We start from the raw sequence: 22223 nt of genomic DNA, 5'->3' as shown, positions 1-22223 counted from the left end.
CACTGACCAGGACGAAGGATAGAAATGATGATGTATTGGTATGAGTATTTCTACTGCTCTGGTAAGAATGAAGGACTTCTCTCTGTACCAGTGAACTAGGATATATGAACTATGAACTGTCAGTACGTAAAGTTTAAATTATCTGATATTTGTGCTTCAAACTGACAGCACACAGGATAAATATGAGCAGTTAAAATTCATGCATATTGTTTAACCTTGAGATTTTGAACATTAGAGATAAGAAGGGTAAATTTTAGCCAGGCATGGTGGCATGCGCCTTTTAATCCCAGCACTTGGGAGGAAGAAGCAGGCAGATTCCTGTGAGTCTGAGGCCAGCCTGGTCTACACAGTGAGTTCCAGGACAGCTAGGGCTGTTATACAGAAACCCCATCTCGGGAAACAGTAAGGTTTTCTAATTACTACCTTTAATATTCCCTGCTTTTAAAACAAGGAGCTTGTTTTAAAAGGGCTTCTATTGCTATGAAGAAACACCATGACCAAAAGCAAGTTGGGAGGAGAGGGCTTACATGGTTTACACTTCTGCATCATAGTCCATCCCTGGAGGAAGTCAGGACAGGAAATGAAGCCTGAGAGAGATCTCTGTCAGATATTTGGGGTTTGAGAGACTGGAAGCACTTCCATCCTGTAAGAGACCTGTAATACACCTGGAGTCATCACGCCGGAGAATCAGGGTGAAGGACTGAAAAACTCAAACTGTTGGAGAATACTGGGTCTGCCTATAGACCCTCCTGTCAGCCATAGCTCGGGCCTCAGTGGGGCATGCCCCCAAAGTGTTCACAATGGCCAGTTTAACCTCGTAAGCTTGTGCACCAGAACTGTGAGCTAAGCATGGCCAAATGTGTCAGCTACTCTTCTTTCTTGAACTGTCCTGGTCGGGTTTAATTTTGTTTTGTTTTTATCAACTTGACATAAGCAAAATTCTCTGAAAAAGGGAACTACAACTGAAAAAAAAAATGCCTCCACTGACTGGCCTGTGGCAACCCTGTGGGGCATTTTCTTAATTAGTTACTGGTGTGGGAGGGCCCATCCCTTGTGGTTGGTGCTCTCCCTGGGCTGGTGGTCCTGGGTGGTATAAGAAAACAGGCTGAGCAAGCCATGGGGAGCAGGGCAGTAGGTGGCACCCCTCCACGGCCTCTGTAACTGCTCCTGCCTCCAAGTTCCTGGCCTGTTTTAGTTCTTGACCTGATTTCCATCAGTGTTGGACTGTTACCTGGAAGTGTAAGACAAAAAGGGTTGCTTTGATTGGATCTTTATCTCAGCAGTAGAAACCCTAGCAAAGATGTAACTACTCGGGAGCATGATCCATAACTGAGCATGCTCAGGAACGTGTCCATTCCTAATGTGCTTTCTTAGGTGACTATGGCAAGGCACCAAATAAAATCCACATGCTTTGTGGAGGTCACCACTTTGGGAATTACTCTGGTGCTTTTCCTTCCCTGCTGCAAGTAACAGATCTTTCCCCACCTGTCTTAGTGTTCTGTTGCCATGAAGAGACACCATGACCACAGTAACTCCTATAAGGAAAACATTTAACTGGGGCTTACTTACACCTTCAGAGGTTTAATCTGTTATCGTGACTGGGAGCATGGCGGTACACAAACAGACATGGTGCTGGAGAAGTAGCTGAGAGTTCTACCTCTGGATCCGCCGGAAGCAGGAAGAGAGAGGGACACTGGGCCTGGCTTAGGCTTTTGAAACCTTAAAGCCCACCCCCAGTGACACACTTTTCCCAACAAGGCCACACCTCTTAATCCTTCTCAAGTAATGCCATTTTCTGAGGACTGAGCATTTAAAATGTGAGCCGGGGGGGGGGGCATTCTTATTCAAACCACCATACTACTCTTTAAAAAAATAACGATTTTAAAAATGTAGTCCAATATATCCGTCTTCCTTTATGATTATTGCTTATTATGAGTCTTAAAGGAATTTCCTCTACCCTCAAGAATATCCTAATAAAAGGGTTGGCTGATGTGACTCACTGGAAGAGTGGAAGAATGTTTGCCTGGTATGCACAATCCCTTGGTTGGATATGCAGCACTATTTTTTAAAAGTCCTAAGGAAAACATTTTATGTTATATTCCAGAAGCTTTATTATGTGTTGTGGCCTTCCTAAAACCATGGGATGGTCCATTTCCTGTTGCTATAACAGAATGCCACAGGTGAATAACTTATAAAGAAAACTTTATAAAGAAAACATCTGTTTCCTCTACGTTCCGGAGCAGAGCAGTGACAGCCACCCGGCATCATGCAGGCCATGGTCGCACAAAACAAGCCAAGCACAAAGAACTTGACTTTATAACAAAACACTCAAGCAACAACCTATTAACTCACCGACATATTAATTCATGAGGATATTAACCCAATTGCATCTTTTATTTATTTTGAGACTAATTACAACACGTATGTTCACACACACAATTACAACATTTCTCCCTTCCCTGCCTCCCTCCAAACCTTCCCATATAGCCCTCCTTGCTCTTCTTCAAATTCATGATCTCTTTTTTCATCATTATTGCAGGTATATATATATATATGTATATATATATATGTATGTATATGTATATATGTATATACAAATATGTTCCTACATACAATCTGCTCACCAACAGACATGCCAAAGAGGGAAGGAAAAGCCCACAGGGAGCCGGGCGGTGGTGGCGCACGCCTTTAATCCCAGCACTCGGGAGGCAGAGGCAGGCGGATCTCTGTGAGTTCGAGGCCAGCCTGGTCTACAAGAGCTAGTTCCAGGACAGGCTCTAAAAAAAAAAAAAGCTGCAGAGAAACCCTGTCTCGAAAAACCAAAAAAAAAAAGAAAAGAAAAGAAAAGAAAAGCCCACAGGGCCTCAACCCTACACAAAGAAAAATAGGCAACTGAGAAAATCCAGGAGTGCGAGAGGCTTTCTTCCCCAGGAAATATCACATGGATTGACTGTCCAGATACAAATGGTCACCTTTCAATACCTCATATGCTTCTCTTTCTCCCCTATTTCCTTCTTTTCTCCCTTTTATTTTGTGATCCCTCTCTTAATAGGACCCATCTCATCATAGAAACTATATTTCAATGTGTATTTTGGTGGAATTATTCAAACCATAGGAGAGCCCTACCCAAAGTGAGTCGAAACACACACAAGCAACTCTGGTTCAGTATGGGGTGTTTCTTTTTGTTCTTTTTTCTGGAGATCAGTTTTACATGGTTAGACTTGTGGTGTTCAATTAGTTTCACATGTTGCCCCCCAATAACCTTATTCCAACTCGCATTTTTACCCAGTGCCTTAAGACAGGGTCTCTGTTGCTGTGGTAAAACACCATGACCAAGAAAAACCTGGGGAAAGACGGTTTAGTTCATCTTGTGGTTTGTAGTCTATCATCCAAGGAAGCTGGGGCAAGAACGCGAGGCAGGAACCTGGAAGCAGGAACTGATGCAGAAGCCATAGAGGAGTGCTGCTTATTGGCTTGGTCCACCGGCTTCTCAGCCTACTTTCATATACACCCAGGACCACCCCCTTGCCCAGGGGTGGCATCACCCATGATAGGTTGAGCCCCTCAACATCAATCACTAATTAAGAACATGCACTGCATCCTTGCCTGCAGGCAAGTCTTGTGGAGGCATTTTCCCTATTGAGAGCTCTTCCCAAATGACTTTAGCTTGTGTTAGGTTGACAATAAACTAGGCATGACACTTAGCTTACTATAAATATCATTTCCCCCTAAAGCTATGAAATTCTTTTCATTTTATCATCCAAGAGACTTGCAATTACTTTGGACACTCTGGTGAACTAGTTACCTGCACAGTGAAGGTAACAGATGACAGGAAGACAGAGTTCTCCCATCTACTGCTCTTAGTGTGGCTCACAGTCCTGGTCAATAAAGATTCCCATGCAAGAAACCAGGCATGGGGGAGCAGAAATGGGGCGCATGACCAGAATCGATGATTCCCCCATTTGAGAACCCATATTCAGCCCACTTCAGCTCCTTCCTGACCTCTCCTGGGCCACGGGGATGGTCTACCAGTTAGCTCTGCTCACACCTTCATCTCTGCATGTTCAGGTCACCCATGTCAGCAGTGATGCTAGCTTCTGCCCAAGGCTGAGGAGGAGGAGACGGCTCCCTCCTCTCTCAGTGCTAATGGATTCCTGTCAAGTTGTAACTAATCCTGTGAACACCTGTCTGGCTAGAGCAATAAGTGATTAATGAGTTTGTCATGGATCCGGATAAAAACAAACCTTCCAAAGTCATGACAAATGTCCCTCCTCCACCTACTGGAAGCATCCCTAGGCCAAAGATTACCTAATCTTGGCAAGATCTTTTCTCCCCCCCTTTTTTTAAATTGAGGGGGATAGAGAGAGTGAGAGAGAGCTCTTCAAGACTGGTTCTCTCCTACCACACGGGTCCTGGCAGCCCAGGTTTGTCAGACTTGGTATCTGCCTTAACCGCTGGCTGAACTGTCTCACCAGCCCCCAAATCTGCTTTTTTTAAAAAACACATATGTGTGTTTTCCCTACACGCATGCTTGTGCACTGCCTGCTTTCTTCAGAACCCAGCTGTCCTGTGTTGTCAACAGCTTCCTTACTATCTCCCCCAGCCGAGGGATCACCTCAGGGACTCTACCTCAGGATGAGGCATCTCTTCCTCGCGGTGTCCTGCTTACTTTTTCCTTCTGTGATGGACACTTGACAGAAACAGCTCTTGGAGGAAGAGTGTGTGCAGGGAGTATGCAGGGAAGCCGTGGCAGCCAGAGCGGCTTGCTGTTGCAACAGCAGGAGCATAGTCAGCTAGTTATACCACATAACCCATCAGAAAGTGTAAACACTGGGCCCGGAAGCAGGCCTCAGTTACAGTCTATACAGCCTATATTGTTAGTCACTTTCTCTGTGTCCTGCAGAATGTCTAGCAGACTCTTTCATGAATCAGGAACCCTGAAGGATGGTCTTACCTTTAGGCAAGTTCAGCAGTCATTTTTCTGTGGGACACGCATGTCCAGTTCATACAGCATATCATGAAGTAGTCCAGGAAAGAGCAGTTTCTTGCCCAAATGGCTATCAAACTCCATAAGGAGTCTCTTTACTGCCCATCTTCCTCTTGAAGTGATTGGTGTTGACAGGAGCAGATGTGTATCACTGTCATGAAAAGTCTAAGTTCTTAAAATATTTTAAGGGGCTGGAGAGATGGCTCAGAGGGTAAGAGCATTGCCTGCTCTACCAAAGGTCCTGAGTTCGATTCCCAGCAACCACATGATGGCTCACAACCATCTGTAATGGGGTCTGGTGCCCTCTTCTGGCCTGTAGGCATACACACAGACAGAATATTGTATACATAATAAATAAATAAATATTTAAAAAATATTTTAAATGCCATATTCTGTAGTCTATGAAAGATCTGAAGAATGCCTATCTAAATGAAATATATCTCTAAATATCTAGAAAACCTAACACATGACTACAAGCTTGATTATTTTAGATGCCTATTTACTATCCTGTATTTCTTAATTATATATTACATTTTTAAATGAATGGCACAATCACAATTCCTTAATCAAGAGCAGAAATATACATATAACAAGATTGACCTAAAATTTGTATCACTAGACCAAGATTCATACCAATGCAAATCTCTATAGCATATCCCTCTTTTAATGTAGACAAACATTTATAAACAATATTTGGGCATAGTTCTCTCCAAACTGCTTCCTGCTTTTTGTTGGGTGAAGTAATTTTTGTGGGTATTCACAGTGACCTTTCAGGGGTTCTTGGCTCATCAAACCACATTAGTCCGGAAGAAACCCATAGGTTCTCATCTTCTGTGGAAACAAAAGGAGAACCTCTCTTCCAAAGCAACAAATCCTTAGATCCAAATTTTGGACATGTTAGAATACTACTCAGCGGTAAAAAACAATGACATCTTGAATTTTGCAGGCAAATGGATGGAAATAGAAAATATAGGCAAAACTGTCTTTGAAATTTTCTGCTTCATGGAAAAGTCTTCTGGATACTACAGGACAGCAAGCTGAAGATGGGTGCCTGCAATGTTACAGAAGAATTTTGGGTGACTGTCCAGACAGTGAGATGTCTCTGTCATTTCTAGAGTTTTGGAAGTTGCCTATAATGCACTTCCTGTTTACTTGGGTAATATTATATCCTTCTGGGGTTAAAGAATAGATATAGTTATAGTTTTCCTTAGTTATGATAAAAGCTAAAGTAGATATAAATATTGTAACTAATTCTTACTTGATACCTGTTTTGTTATATATAATTTTACTATGTTAAAGTTAAAACCTTCCTTTTTATTTAAACAGAAAAGGGGAAATGGTGTGGGAAGTCCTTTGGCATATGTGTTGCTTTTATTGGTTAATGAATAAAGAAACTGCTTTGATCCTATAGTAGGGCAAAACAGAGCTAGGCATGGAAAACTAAACTGAATGCTGGTAGAAAGAAGGCGGAGTCAGGGAGACACCATGTTGCCACTGCCAGGACAGACAAGCTGGAACCTTGCCAGTAAGCCACAGCCACATGGCAATATACAGATGAATAGAAATGTTAAGATGTAGGAGATAGCCAATAAGAAGCCAGAGCTAATAGGCCAAGCAGTTATTTAATTAATACAGTTTCTGTATGTTTATTTTGAGTCTGGGCAGCCAGGAATGAACAAGCAGGCTCCTACAACAGACTGGGTCTGGTGTGAGCATATGAAATCTCCAAGTCCATCCCTAGTGACAAACTTCCTCTAACAAGGACACACCTACTCCAACAAAGCCATACCTCCTAATCCTTCTAATCCTTCTCAAACAATAGTTCTACTCCATGGTGACTAAGCATTCAAATACAAGAGCCTATGGGGGGAGCATTTTTATTCCAACTACCACAACTGGTGTCACCCTCCTTTTCTGACCAGACTGTACATTTGTCTTACCTTTCTGCTTTCTCACATCAGAATTCTGGCTAAGAGTAAGCAATGTTGCAGCACAACCTGGATGCTATGCTGTCTTGAAATTTCCTCTGTCAAACAAGTTAGTCCATTATTTTTAAATCCAGCCTCAAACTTTCAAGACATAGGTTTAATATAGCCTTAAGCTTTTCCAGAATGTGAAGCACAATTAATAAAAACTCAGAGTCAAAAATTGAGGTTCAGGGGCTGGAGAGATGGCTCAGAGGTTAAGAGCATTGCCTGTTCTTCCAGAGGTCCTGAGTTCAATTCCCAGAAACCACATGGTGGCTCACAACTATCTGTAATAGGGTCTGGTGCCCTCTTGTGGCCTGCAGGCATACACACAGACAGAATATTGTATATATTGTAAATAAATTAAAAAAAAAAGAAAGAAATTGAGGTTCAACCTGAAGATCTGAAAAACAAAACAGCCAGACAGTGGCTCTTACCTCTACCTCAGTGTAAAAATGTCGATCTTGCCTCCAGGAGTCTCAGAATGAGACTGTCTGTCTGAGAGCTTCCGACACACACACCATTTTATATTCCTCCCTAGGGCTTGGGATTAAATATGTGCACCCCTGGGATTAAAGGTACATGTGTGTTATTGTGGCTACTGAGATTAAAGATGTGTGTTACCATAATCTGGTCTGTAAGGCTGACTGTTTTAGTCTCAGATCTTCGGGCATTCTTTATTTATTAAAATACAATTGAAATGCCACTACAAGAATGTATCATGAATGACATCTAAGTCTGGTTACCAATAGAGTCCCTATTCTCTGAAACCTCAACAGCATGGCCTCTACTGCCCATGTTCCTAGCGGCATCTTGGTCTTCTGTTTTCCCGCTGAATGCCCATCAATACAGTATCATAAAGCTTCTCTAGCTTGTGGTTCCAAACTCTCCCACATTCTTCCCACAAACCAACTACAAAGCCTATAAACCACATAACCAAGCTTATTATTTAGGCTTCCTATGTGTCTTGGTCACTGCTCTGTCGCTGTGGTGAACCACCACGGCCAAGGTAGCTTATAGAAGGGAGCATTTAACTGGAGTCTTGCTTGCAGTGTCAGAGGGCTAGAGCATGATTAGCAGGGCAGGAAGCATGGCAGCAGACAGTAAGACATGGTGCTGGAGAAGTATCTGAGAGCTCACATCTAATGTGCAAGTTGTGGGGGAAGAGACTGAGCCAGGCATAGACTTTTAAAACCTTAAATCCCCCCCCCCCCAGTAACACAGCTACTCCAACAAGGCCACACCTCCTAATCCTTCACAAGCAGTTCCACTAACTGAGGACTAAGCATTCAAACACATGAGCCCATGGGGCCATTCTCATTCAAACCACAACTCTATGCTAATGTAATTTTAAAACATACTTGAATAAGAAAATTAAGTGGACAGAAACAAAGATGGGAAAGAAATATACCTTCTGCCTTTCCTATTTTGTACCACATATGTGTGTGTGTGTTCCTATTTTGTACTATATGTGTGTGTGTTCCTATTTTGTACCATGCATGCCTACTTTAAGAAAAATAATCAGTGTTAATGACTCGAATAAAGAAATGTCAGTTGTCCCCCAGGTCTCAACCCTGCTCAAATCTTTTCCCACTCTTGCTTTCCCACCTATTCACCTGTACCTCTTCAAGAGCAAACCTGCATTTCTTGCTGCCAAATGAACTTAGCGGCCCATTCCTTAGCTCACATATTTGTTAGCAAGTTCTCATCCTATTAGGAACAGTCCTGAAGCACAGCCAGCAGTTTCAAGCCAAATTCTAACTACCCAGGAGTCCAGGAGCCGACTCAGATAATCAGGACCCTCGTTATGCTTCCTCTTCTCAGAAATGGATGGCTGGAAGTATGAGATGAACACAAAATTCTGTTTATCCTGTTGTTAACTCCTACTTTATCTGAATTAATCTTTGCAACTAGAGTTTTAGTTTCTTGAGATCAGAGACTACAAACAGATACCCTAAATGTCTTTGTGTTCTTGACCTTGCAGTGCAGGGGTGAACACATCATGTATCCATGTCACAGTAGCATGGAAGGCTGGGTACTGGGAGGCTCTCACGTGGCTGGGAACTCAAGGCTGGGGTGCAGTTGCATGAGTGTGCTAGTCAGCGTACCTTGGAGGAGGGTGATGTTTACTGTTGCTCTCCACCCGCACACTGCAGATCGGCTTTCTTCCCCAAATGGTGTCCTTTAAAGATGCTGCCACCTTGGCTGTAGCACATCAGCCACAAACAGCCCCTCGAGTAGTTTTGATGTCTGATAACCCCCTATTTGAAACATCAAAGTTCTCCATTTCAATGCGGAACCATGCCATACCCTTTAAACTCCTGTGGGTCTCCGGGTGTGGAGTTAGTGGAGGTCTCTCTCCTAGTCACTCTTTCTCGCAGGGTTCCCCGTGTGCCAAAGAACTCAAGATTCTGAAGATAAGCGAATTCTGGAAGGAGGCAGCTGAACGAAGAGGTTGCTATGGGAGACAAAGGAAGGAAAGGAAAGGAGATAGATTGTGAGCATGATACCTATAGCCTTGTGCTCCGTTGCCTTTACAGATGACCACACACACACACACACACACACACGCACACACGCACACACATGTGCACACACACGCACACCACACGCACGCACGCATACACCACACATGCATGCACACACATGCACACACACATGCACACACGCACACACCACACACACACATGCACACACACGCACACACACGCACACACACACATGCACACACACATGCACACACACACTTCTGCAGAGTGAATTCCACTGGAACAACGTCTGTGGAACACAGAGCTTTGTGATGCACTCTGGCGTCCTAATTCTATCCTCTGTGAGGCAGCCATGACAGTGTCCAGTGCTGAGAGCCATTAGGCACTGAGGCCCCTGAATGACTAGATGCAGAGATGACCGGTCCCCTCGTGCTGACGAGGTTTAGGTCATGTTGAGCCCTGCGTGTGCTCTGTGGGACGTCGGGTATCCTTTATGTACCTATAGCTCCATCTTCATCATTGTCCTAATTGCCTGGCAAATAAGGCGGAGTTACCAGGGATTGAGGTTGGAACCTAAAAAGAGCTGCTGCCGGGTAGGAAAACACTGACTAAACTTGAGCTGATTTAAGCCTAGCTAAGTAACTTTTAAATGCTAAATGTTCCTTCAGATTGCCCCCATTTTGTGCCAAAGGACTTAGAAAAGAAAGCAAGTGGGTACAAAAGACCCATAAATAATTCCTTACCAGGCCCTCCCCCTGCAATGTACTCCAATTGAAAAGGCAACAACCTCCCTGTTTGTCTTGAGAATTAGACAATAGAAAAACTACCACCCTGGATCTCAGAAGACCCCTCCCAGTGGGGGCTTGGAGGACTTAGTGAGCAGATGTCCCCAGGCTGGCGCAAACACCTTAGAGTCTGCTCAGCTTTTCTCCCTGTATCACCCTCTCTACAGAAGTTCTTAGGAGAATGGAGACGTAAGGATGGGGGTGGAGAAGCCTTAAGTGAATCAGAAAAAAGCAGAGAAGGGAAACGTTCAGGTGGGAAGGAAGGTGGAGTCTAGGTGAGGCCACATAAGGGAGCACGTAACATATAGGGAAATGTATACAATCTTTTGCTCGTTTGGGACATGAAAAGAAAATGGAGTCCTACACTCACACTGTAATATTTTCTCTTTAAGCGTCACCGAAAAGTCAGGCAGAGGGCTAGAGATGCAGCATCAAGAGGTAAAGTCCCAGCGTCCCCTACGCCCTGCCCCTAGGAGAGCTCCCCACATTCCTCTTCCCTATGATGCTGCCCAGTGCCACACACTCTCCCTTCTGAAAATCCACTTCTCCAACCTGGGATTCACACAGAAGGTTGCCGTGGTTGGGAATGGAGAACATTTCCTCGAGAATGGGCAACTAAGGAAGTAATATAGATCACTGTACAGAAAGAGATCAGTTGGGATCTACTGCTTCCTCTTCTCATGGCGGTGATGGCATGCATAGCAGAACACAGGAGGAAGGCTTATTTGGGCTCATACTTTCAGAGTTTGGCAGTCCGTCACAGCAGAAAAGGCAGAGTGGCTGGGTGAGTTGTCTCAGCAGCAAGAGCTTGCAGCAGTGGCTTCTTCCCATCAGGGTACATCTGGAAGCAGTGTGCAGGCAGAGCGGAAGGGGGACTGTAATCCTTAAAGATCCACTCCTATGGCCCCGCCACTTGCAATGCATGTGGGCTGTCTCTAGGACTGGCTACCCTCGGTGCCAAGTGCCACAGTGGATGAAACTAAGTGCCAAAATAAACCTAAGTTACTAATATCGGGTATTTTCCTCATAAAAAAAAAAGAGAAAATCTGATTTAAGAACTAGGTTTATAGCCGGGCAGTGGTGGTGCACGCCTTTAATCCCAGCACTCGGGAGGCAGAGGCAGGCGGATCTCTGTGAGTTCGAGGCCAGCCTGGTCTACAAGAGCTAGTTCCAGGACAGGCTCTAAAAAAGCTGCAGAGAAACCCTGTCTCGAAAAACCAAAAAAAAAAAAAAAAAAAAAAGAACTAGGTTTATGACCCTCTAAAATTCAACTTATTCGGTCATCTGCACCGTCGGCGTGATCCTGGGGAGCCTCGCGTGCTGTAGAGAAGTGAGACTAGGCAAGGACAGCAGATTTCAGACGGCAATGCTAGAAACAAACGCGGGCCGTAGAGCACTGGGTCTGGGTCTTCAGCCTCCTTTTGCTGAGCCAAAGGCCCTCCTATAGAACACCCTAAAATGCTCATTCACCATCTAACACCGTGTCCCGATTCCTCAGCCAGGAGACTTTCCCGAGAAGAAGCTGAGAAGCCGTGGGAGCTGCTGACTATCATGAAAAGGTGACCTCTTGACCTTTGTGGTCTAAACTGTGATGATTTCTTGGCCTGGTGTAGGCCAGGGGGGAGCAAAGGGATAGCTGATGGAAGGAGAAACACACGGAGGAGGCGAGGTCACCAGCTGAGAGGTTGTCAGGGCAGAGATGGTTCACACCTCGGGAGGGAAGACCCACCCGATACCCAACTCCTTCTGTTAGGGTCTCAGCGGTTCTGCATTTCAGAGCCGCCTTTGCACACTTTGCCAAGGGCATCGCTGGAGCTGCACTCAGACACCGAGTTGTCAAGAGAGTAGATTTAGGATAAAGAGGTCACCCTGCCACGGGCTTCCAGCTACTCCCTTTCAAGGACAAAGCCCTGGCTGGCTGGACCCGCTGACATGACCTCCTGTCTGTCTGGAGCGAGGGAGCAGTTGCTGGGACCCCTTCAGTCACCATCTTTGCCTCAACTTATTTTCTAGAGGCTGTGAATGATCCTGATGGTTCTCTGGGCACGGCAGCAGGGACATCCCATACTTTGAAGGGTTCCCACGAGGACCTCATTTGCCACAGTGTAGGCTCAGATCTGTGGGCCTGGAGGAAAGGGTACAGCAAGCCCCAGACACGTCATTCCATCACTAACGGTGGCCGTTTTTCTCTTCCTAGCCAAAGCTGGCTCCCCAAGGAGGAGCGTGTGCGGCAGCTCCTGTGTGTAGATCCCTGCTGCCAAATCTGTGATGCTGCAACTCTAGAGATTCAGCAGTTGCTGGAGAGCAAGCAAAGTCAGATCTCCCCTGCTTTGTTGGGACTGCCACAGGGCTCTTCTTGCCTGGAGATGTTGCCCATACCCAGTGCATCTTTGGAGCAGAGCGTGGAGCTTCGTTCCAGACCCTCCACACATCTTTCACTAGCATCTGAAACTTCAACACTAGCACAGCTAACAGATCACTCAGCACAGTTGACCAATGCAGCCGGTGTCCAACAGTGCTATGAGGATCACCTCCAGCTAGAGCAGAAATTTCACCTGGCAGACATGCCCATGGTTCCAGAGACTATGGTTCCTTCGAGGTTTGAGGATCCTGTGGTTTTAATGATTGAGAAAAAATTAACGCCAAACAAACCAGAGGTTGACCAGGAGAGCCAAGACCACCATCACTTGAATTCCTCCGTGTCTTTACTATCCCTGGACCCAGAGATCACTAACTTGACCCATACTATGTCATTGGATATGGACACGGTACTGTCTTCCCACATGCCATTTCTTAGTCCTCAAGTCTGCAGGCTTCTTGAAATACATGTAAAGAAATGGATACATTTCCAGAAGTGGGGCCTCCCCAGACGCGTGGAGGAGTCCTTTAGGCAGTTTATGCCAGACCCGACGTTATTTTGTCAATTTAGAAAGACTCCTTTCTCTTCCTGTCTGAGCAGTGGTTCTGAGCTCACGATGAACAGAGCGGGGACCATGTCCCACCACCCCAGAAGCTTGTGCTGGGCAGACCAGCCCACCCAGACCTGCTGGGTTTCTGAATGGTCTGTTGTAAGCCTGAAGCAAAGGAAGCACTGGCACCAGATCCACGCTTTCTTGCCCTCTCGTGAAGCTGAACACCTAAGTGGCTTCTACCCACCCTCCAAGGCACAAGCTAATGACTCAGGGAGCAATTTTCAGAGTGAATATTATAGCCAGTTATTCTGTGGCCTTCCATCTCTTCACAGTGAGTCCCTGGATGCCCCTTCCTTGAGCTCTCATGGTGGTTCCGAGAACAAGACTGTGTCCAAGCCCTCCTCCGGGGATCCTCAGCCCACAAGGGAGCTCTCACTCCCCTTCTTGCCCCAAACTCCACGTCAGTCAGCCCCTCCCTTTTTCTCTTCTTCTCCAAATGTCAAGACTTCCCATGAGCATAAAGGAGCACCGATGGATGTCCCAGTTCTGACTCTGGCTGAGTGTGAAGCATTGGAATGCCACCTCCTAGAGAGGCAAGACAAGCTTCGGTGGGGCCTGCCGGCAGTCGTCCTGAGAAATCAGGACACCCGGAGTCACGTGCTGTGTAAAGCACGTGGTAAAACTAAGACTGTAAAAACCACCTGGCCCTTCTGGAACTGCACCAGGGAATCTTCCTTCCCAGAGCATGCACGCAGGCTGCTGGAATTCCACCTCCAGAAGCAGCTGATTCACCTGCGCTGGGGCCTGCCCCAGAGGATCCAACGCTCCATTCACTTGGTCCTCTCCTCTCCTGGCCAGCAGCCCCGGTGCTGCAGCAATGGGGCACTACCCAATGTGAGCATCCTGCAGCCAGGCGACCCAGAGGCCGATGGATCCGGTGACACGTTTGCGGTTGCAGTGGACAGAGGGTCAGTTCCCACGCCTCACTTGTTTGGCCAGGCAAAGGCAATGTTGAAGACCCACGTTGATTCCAAATGTGGACAGATCCACCAGGGCAAGGTCCCTGCCTGTGTCCAAAGCTCCTGGGAATGCAGAATTCCCAGGAGCTTGTCAGTAGGGGCTTCCTTCTCAAACATTCCAGCAAGCCAGCACCTGGAGCTACAGGCAAAAAATAACCCTGACCTACAGCACAGAGCTGTTTCTCAGGAACCAGAACCAGCAGCCCTCGACCAGGAGAAACAGGCCTTGTCAGGGGCTCTCATTGAACACTGTAAGCGGCCCCAAGCCCTATCTGAGGAAACCATTAAGAAACTGGAGACAACGTTGCAACATAAGTATCTGGCCTTCCTGTCAGGCCTGCCTTCCCTTTACTGCGTGGCTCTCTCTAGACCCTCATCCCCAGCAGTCACTAGCAAACCTAGACCCACAGAGAGAATGTCCAGGGCAGTCAAAAGCCCACCAGAAACTCTGCCTCACACAACCTCCCTCCAAGGTTCACTTGAGCCATGTCCTTGGGATGACAAGGAGGCTTCTGCGGACATTGCAGGACAGGTCCAGTCTGACGTGCAAGTGGCAGGAAGGACAGAGAAGAGGCCTCCAGAGAGCCCCAACTTGCTAAACACACATATCTTGGCGAGACTGAATTTCCACCTGAAAAAGAAAGTCCTAGCAATGCAATTTGGAATTTCCTCAAAGGAGAGAGAATATAAAGAGCTGGCCATAGCTGACCTAGAGAGTGAATCTATACGGGAGTTTCTTAGGAGTCTCAGCATCCCAGAAAGCACAGCGCTACCACAGCTGCCCAGCTCAGGGGACTCTCCTCCAGACCCAGATGCAAACAGGGTCCACCGTGGTAAACAGCCAGCCACTGCAGGGCAGGCCATGTGCCCCCATGGTTCTGCCCAGTGGGGCTCCAAGGCCTCACAACTCGGGAATATGACCAAGGCCCAAGTGCACTGTGTTCAGCTGGAGACCAGTGGGGAAAAACCCAACCTAGAGAAAACCTTTAGCACTGAGCCTCAAAACCCAGGCAAGAGCAAGTACTCAGCCCATGGCTCCATGCTGACAGAAAAGAGCCACGAGTCAGGGAAACCCAAGGCAGTGGGGAACCTTGAAGAAGGGGATGCAGGTCTTGGGCTTCCCTGGACCAGTGGGAAGACACACCATGATGGAGATGAGGAGCCAGAAAAGAGGCCTCCCCCTGAGACACCCCAAGGCTCCTCAGAGCAGAGGCCTAGCTCTCATCTTGAGGAACCCTGTTCGCCCAGCCCCCGGAATCTCTCTGAGCTTGAGTTCCCAGATCCACCTCCAGAATTCCTTATGGAGACAGACACTGCACAGAACATGCAAGACAGTCTGACCAAGGTCGATGCCATCCTGGAACCTGCAAGGATTGCCAAGGTCACCCAGCCTGTGGCCTCTAAGACTTCCCAGGGTCTGCCTTTCCCACGCCCACCAACTCAGGGAAAACCTTTTAAGGGCCAAGCTTGGCAAGACCACATTTCACAGAGGCGGGTGATGCCAGCCTCTCCTCATGCTAGCCCCAGCCTTCCAGAGGCTGGCTTGAAAAATAAGATGAAATCCTTTCTTCACTCTATGAGCCCCAAGATAAAAGACAAAACCCACATGGAATCCACGGTCTCTACACCCGGGAAAGTATCCAAACCTAGTAAAGAAAATGTTGACAAGGGTCTGCCTCAAGCCAAAAGTCCCACCAAGAAAACTAAGACAGAGAACAGCAGGGGGCCCAAGGCCCAATCTGCGTCCTCTGAGAGGTCAGTGATCGCATCGTTTTTAACTGCTCCCCACATTCTAGACAGTAAGCTCGGGCCACGCTCTCGACAGCATGGCTCTGTCTCAGTACCAGGCCAGCCCCGGCACTGTCCTCGACACTGCCCTAGATTGGCTCGTGCCACCCAACAAGGAAACCCACCTAGGTCCCAAGGTTCAGCTCAGAAATGTTCATCTGGTAAAGGAGAACTCCCAGTGTGATGACAGTTTCTAGGCTCCCCGACTTCTGTATCCCTTTAAGAGCACTATTATGGTCATTTTCTTTAATGAACAGGTGGGGAGTGCACCACCCAAAATAGATTCTATATCTCTAGATGAGTTGTCTGTCTTCTTTGTCTCTGATGTGCATCATTACAGGAAAGTATAAAAGAAACAAATATCTGCCCTCATCTCAGGAAGGAGATGTAAAAGCACATTTTTAAACAAGTCAGGTGTCCCTACCCCACCATAGAATGAATTAAAAGACTTGACCAGAAGGGAAGTCTCTTGTGTAACTAAAGATAAAGGTCAGGCTTTACTTCCTTCACTGAACTCTTGGCCTGTCTCATATCTCTGGCCAAAGATAAGGAGATAAAAGAAAAAAATATGAGATGTTCTTAATTAAGAATACCAAAGGTTGGAATGAAAAGAAATAAAGGAAATTAATTAGTTAGCAACAAATTAGAGACCCAACCAAAAAGACTTTATATTTATGAGCTTTTCCTTAAATCCCATCACCACCAGGGTTACTGAGCCCTATTTATGCATGAACAAGCCAAATGATTAGCTCCAATCAATCCAGAAGAAACTAGTTGCCCAGTATAGTAGCACATACCTTTAATCCCAGACTCAGGAGGCACAGACTGGCAGATCTCTGTGAGTTTGAGGCCAGAAAGGGCTATACAGTGATACCCTGTCTCAAACATGTTCCCAGAGCCTACCCTCCTTTCCCAAAACATTGTCTTTGCCCACGATCTTTCTCCTCTCATCTATAGCCACCATGGGACACAATCCTTCCCTCAAAGTCTATAAAATGTTCTTAGCTCCGACAATGACTATTTCCAGTTCTCACCTACCCTATTGCTGCTGAAAGCTATGAAATCTTGTCCCAGGAATGGATTCCTTCTGGCTGATGTATAATGGCTCCATGAAGTCCTTTATTTCAGAAACTACTTCATTTCTAGCTTTGCATGGCAGTCGCTAGTGCATAATGACATATTAGTAATAGTCACACCCATGGGGTAGCTACAGCCTCCCATCGTGTCACTGATGCTATGGAGCACGGGGTCCTGACACGAGAGGGCGTACTCAGATGAGGAAGAGGTCTCCAGAAGTTTGACTTTGAGAAAGACCTTGTACTCAACAAATATGTTAACTGCAGGCCAGGTGCTTGACTCTGTGTCAGGAATCACACTAAACACAACATAAATAAATAAAACACGGGCTGGGCCACAATCATGTTTCAGAACTCATGCAGTACTCATTTTTGCATATCCAAATTGTCTACTCAACAGATCCACTTGGAACCCCATTGCTCACCGCCAACTCTGCAGAAACGAACTCACGAATCCGGCCCCCCATCACACCTGTAACAACTGCTCCAGTCAATATTTCTCATAGAAGTTTAATGGCAGCCCTATCTTTCCAGGAGTTTGGTGTAAGCAATGATGCCATCCTTGACTTTTTCCACCTGAGAGTACACATCCAGTTCACCAGCCCACCCTGTTAGCTCTACCATCAAAATGCATGCAGACTCAGGTCTACTGTCACGCCCTCCGCTGCCATCATCCCCACCATAGTGTGCACAGAGGCGGCCAGAATGCAGTTGGCAGCACAAAAGTGTAAATCTGAAAAGGCTATTAGTACAATTTTAGTTCTGAGGCCATCGACTTGGAATTTCCCTAAACACAGCATTTTAGAAGGCTTGGGGCCATAAATACATTCTACATAAAAAAAAATCTAATAATCAGATTAATAGATCTTCTATAAACTAAGTTTTTATCTTTAACACGGAATTTAAAATCTCTGGCACAGAGGAACCTATAATTTGGTGATTTTGTATCTGATGGGTCTACATAAATTAGCTTTAAACATCTTATAAGTTTAGGAAGGAATAGTAATGATCATAGTAGATTTATCTGATGCACAGGTTTATCTCGTACAGACTGTGGCAAAAGTGATTAAAACAGCAGACAAAGACCAAGTTTCTGGGCTGGAGAGATGGCTCAGTGGCTAAAAGCAATGTTCTTCCAGAGGACCTGGGTTCAAATGGTGGCTAACAACCATCTGTAACTCCAGTTCTATGGGATCTGATGCCCTTTTCTTACCTCCAGGGGCACCAGGCATGCACATGGTGCATAGCCATACACACAGACAAAACATGCATACATATAAAATAATAAATCTCAAAAAATTTACAGATTATCTTTTATTCCTTTAAAGAAAAAAGGGGAAGGCCAAGTTTTGACCAGATAAAGCAAAATTTCCCAAATGTTTCTTTTTTCTAAATGAAACAAACACAAAAGGCAATAATGCTGAGAATTTTATGGATGGTTTGTTGAAGCTCTAGATGCCACGCATAGTATACAAAATAACAGCACTTACTGAGTTCCCCGCATGGCCCAGCCTTCTGTGCAGACTTTTGCAGAACATTTGGATAAAGCTCAACACATCACATATTAAGCCTGCAGATGTTTGTATATAACTAGATACTAGATAAGGGATATCAAATATAGTACAATAACCTAAAATAATAGGTGTTTATTTAACCAGAGCTAGAAAGCGATCATTTGAAACAAATACACATTCCTTTGAGACTTAATAGATAAAACATCATGTTTATTGACTTAGCAACTGAGGTAGAGACATATTAATTTTAAAGATCTTTATTTTTTATCTTACCAATAAATTTAAATAACATAATGTCAAAGATTTACCTAAATCATGTGAACCAAAGGCATTTAAGGCTGTCTTTTTTTAATTTTAAAAAAGTTTTTATTTGTGTGTGTGCATATATGTGTACATACCATATGAGTGTCTGTTTCCCACAGAGGCTGTAAGACAAGCCCCTGGAACAGGAGTCGTAGCCAGTTGTGAGCTGTCATATGGGTGCTGGGAACTGAACCCAGGTCCTCTAGAAGAACAGCCAACATTCTTAACCACTGAGCCATCTTTCCAGCCCCCATTTAAGGCTGATATAATTATTTTAACCTGCATGAACACTCACTGATCTATAAGACAATTAATACAATGCAAATATACAAATATAAGCATATATGTAGATATAACATACAAAACACAGGTATATACAGTCATTCATAAAATAGCTGATGAAATCCACAGACTGGATTGCTTTCACTTAGATAGATCATTTTGTCCATTTTTCTTTATTTTTTATTCTTCTCTCTCTCTCTCTATCCCCACCCCTCCCTCTCTCTGAGACAAGGTTTCACTGTACAGCTCTGACTGCCTGTCCTGGAACTCACTCTGTAGACCAGGCTGGCCTCAAACTCACAGAGATTCTCCTGTCTCTGTCTCCCAAGGACTAGGATTAAAAGCATTAAACCACCACACCCAGTGGTTAAATCCGCATCTCTAAATGTCCTAAGACTTCATAGAAATTTACTCAAAAATACTGAGCTTTATATAAACACCATTAAGAAAGCCTTGGATAAAAACCCAGTGGAAATCAAAGGTCAGAGAGCGTTGCACAGCCTTGAGTGGGAATTGTCCCTGCTTTTAAGAGCTAATAAGCAGGCAACACCCTTTCAAATGAAAATGTCTTTTGATGTGAATTTTTAAATGGCTAACTAAAATGTCAGGTAGACATACTTTAGAGACCTGTCTAGGTAAATGTCAATGCTTGATGGAACTCATTTTCTTTTCTTGATTTATTATTTTTATTTTATGAGCATTGATTGGTATTTTGCCTGCATGTATATCTATGTGAGGGTGTTGTAACCCCCGAAACTATAGTTACAGATAGGTGTGAACAGCCATGTGGTGCTGGGAATTGAACCCGTGAACCCGGAACCTCTGGAAGAGCAGCTAATGTTCTCAAGCCCTGAGCCTTCTCTCCAGACCCATAACTCATTTTCTAGTCTGGTTCAATCCATCAAGGAGGAGGCCAAGAGACCGTCCATGCTTACCCTTCTCAAGAGCGCCTCCTTGAGTGTCTTGCATCTTTCTTACCTGCCTTGTCAGTTCAGAGCAGGAGGAAATCCCACAGAACACGACAGCTTAGAAGGTCGGGTGTGGCAAATCAAAGTGACTATCTTGACAAATCATGAAAGAATTCCTCCAGTCCAAGTATCAGCCACGGGCCTGTAGCACTCATTGACACTCTTCTGTCCCTTATTTCAGAGTAGGATTGATGGGCCCTGGAATCCGGGAACTAGTCGTCCTCAGTGCCAGAGGAAATCAGGAAAGAAAATCCTCAGACGGAAGAAAACACTAAGGTGAAGACAGGGTGTGGAGATATATATGGTAACAGGATGTATAGGGTACCAAATCCTGATTCTGAGGCCAGGAAAAATCCAGGCAGATGCTCAACTGATGCCAGAAAGATTCCAGAAAGGTCCAGAAGCCTCAAGTTTACAACTTAAGATTTCCCGCAACCTGCCTGGGGCAACCTCACAACAAGGTTGTCTCTCAGCCCCCTGGAAGCAAGTCCCCACCATCAGGCAGACCCAACAGTCCACATCCTCTCAGGCAACCATCCCCACCTTACAGAGAACACCAGAAACAACAAAAGGCGGCCCAGAATAGTCTTTCACTGGTTAGTAGCTTTATACAAGAAGTCACCTCCCAGTGGGAAACACAGTCATGACCCACCTTATTCCCCAAAGACAAGATTAGGTAAGGCAGCGTGCTGTGCTCTCAGTAACAAAACTCTGATTCCAGATAAGGCCATCCAGGGAGCCAGTGAAAATGGGGGCATACTATAAGGACTGGGCCTTGGGATGCTGTTTCTTTAAGAAATTGAAGGGTTAGGGATACAGTGTAACAGTGAAGTGCTTGCCTAAACTGTGAGAGGCCTTGCGTGTGACCCCTAGAAGGGGCAGAGGTACAAATCTGAAATTAGAGGAGAAGCTAAGAAGCAGAAGAAATTGAAATGCAGTGGGCATGACGTAGCGAAATCAGGCTGTGGAAGGGTTTCCAGAACAAAGCAATGGACCGTGTGAGAAGTGCCCATCTGCCACGTCAGATGCTCATGTCTGATTTCACTGTCAAGAGATGATGTATGACCTTGAGAAGAGCCTTGGGTGGGTAAAACACGCAGACTTGATGGAATGGTTCCAAGGAGAGAAAGGTGGGAGCCAGGTATGGAGGTTTATACCTAAAGAGTCCGGTAAAAGTCCTGGAAAAGGCAGATGGTGAATTCAAGGGCAGCATGAGCTACACAGTGCATTCCAGGACAGCCTGGTCTAATAGTGAGAGTCTTTCTGAGAAGGAAGGGGACAGAGAGTGAAGGGATGGGGAAAAGAGAAGGAAAAGAGTGAGAACAGACCTTGCTCCCATGAACTCCCTAGAATTCCCTTTGCTCCCACAAACAGAACATAGAATAAATAGAAATCCTTTGTGGATCAAAAGAAGAAAAGTTTCTCATCCATTAGTGTGTGGACGAAGACCCCGAGGGTGAAGGGGAATCTAGGAAGGGACCATGGCTTCACAGGAAAGCCCAGGGAACTTTCTATCAGGTGCAAAAAAAAAAAAAATGGGTAGTAGCATACGTGCCCAGATGCACACAGAAAAGGTAGTTGATGTCGCTGCTCATGCATCTGAAGCAGGTGCTAATGGAACACAGGAGCTGCAGGAGAGAGCCTGAAGCTAGCACAGAATGCTTAAAGTCTGAGAAGAGCACCCAAGTGCTCAACGGGAAGGAGTCCTGAGTGACTGTCCCTTTCCAGATTCTCCTTCACCCCTTGGGGTCATTGACCATACTCTAATTAGTTAAGGGACAGACTTTCTGTCTTTGGATCCACAAAGCGCAAAAGGGCTGGCCCCCCAAAGCCCTCAGAACGTACTTCTGCGCGTCCTCCCAATAAGAACTATGATGGAGGCTAGGAATGCGGGAAATGGTACGTTATTAGGGGTGAGAGGATGCCCTTGGTCTTAAGGAAATCTAGTGCCAGTAAACAGCTCCTCTAACGAGTAAGAAGTGGGGGCAAAGCTTATGCAATCCAGCAGAACATGAGTGTTTGGCATCATCCTCCACAGCAGAAAGTCCAGATGGCAAACACATGGACATGTCCGCACTTGGAATGATGGATGATCTGCCCCTAAAGGAAGGAAACCCAGACCCTCAATGGTCC

General features: G+C 45.6%; 1 protein-coding gene across 1 annotated transcript; it reads left to right on the top strand.

Annotated features, from left to right (window-relative positions):
- The first annotated feature begins 9892 nt into the window (after positions 1–9892).
- Positions 9893–16131, top strand: Fam205a (family with sequence similarity 205 member A). Its single transcript, XM_038347093.1, has 4 exons — positions 9893–10036; positions 10621–10666; positions 11727–11787; positions 12426–16131. The coding sequence occupies exons 1-4, from the start codon at positions 9893–9895 to the stop codon at positions 16129–16131; spliced, it is 3957 nt and encodes a 1318-aa protein (XP_038203021.1).
- Positions 16132–22223: the final 6092 nt, after the last annotated feature.

Source organism: Arvicola amphibius, chromosome 11 (assembly GCF_903992535.2).
Source record: "Arvicola amphibius chromosome 11, mArvAmp1.2, whole genome shotgun sequence".
In the NCBI taxonomy this organism is placed as follows: domain Eukaryota; kingdom Metazoa; phylum Chordata; class Mammalia; order Rodentia; family Cricetidae; genus Arvicola; species Arvicola amphibius.
The sequence above is the reverse complement of the archived record's forward strand: the minus strand, read 5'-3'. Positions and strand labels throughout refer to the sequence as shown.

What these genes read in the sequence shown, in the direction of transcription:
- Fam205a (XM_038347093.1), top strand. Translation starts at nt 9,893, where the DNA reads ATGTTGAGCCCTGCGTGTGCTCTGTGGGACGTCGGGTATCCTTTATGT. An exon ending in CTAAAAAGAGCTGCTGCCGG is followed by an intron (nt 10,037 to 10,620) that starts GTAGGAAAACAC and finishes TTTCTCTTTAAG; the next exon opens with CGTCACCGAAAAGTCAGGCA. An exon ending in CTGCTGACTATCATGAAAAG is followed by an intron (nt 11,788 to 12,425) that starts GTGACCTCTTGA and finishes TTCTCTTCCTAG; the next exon opens with CCAAAGCTGGCTCCCCAAGG.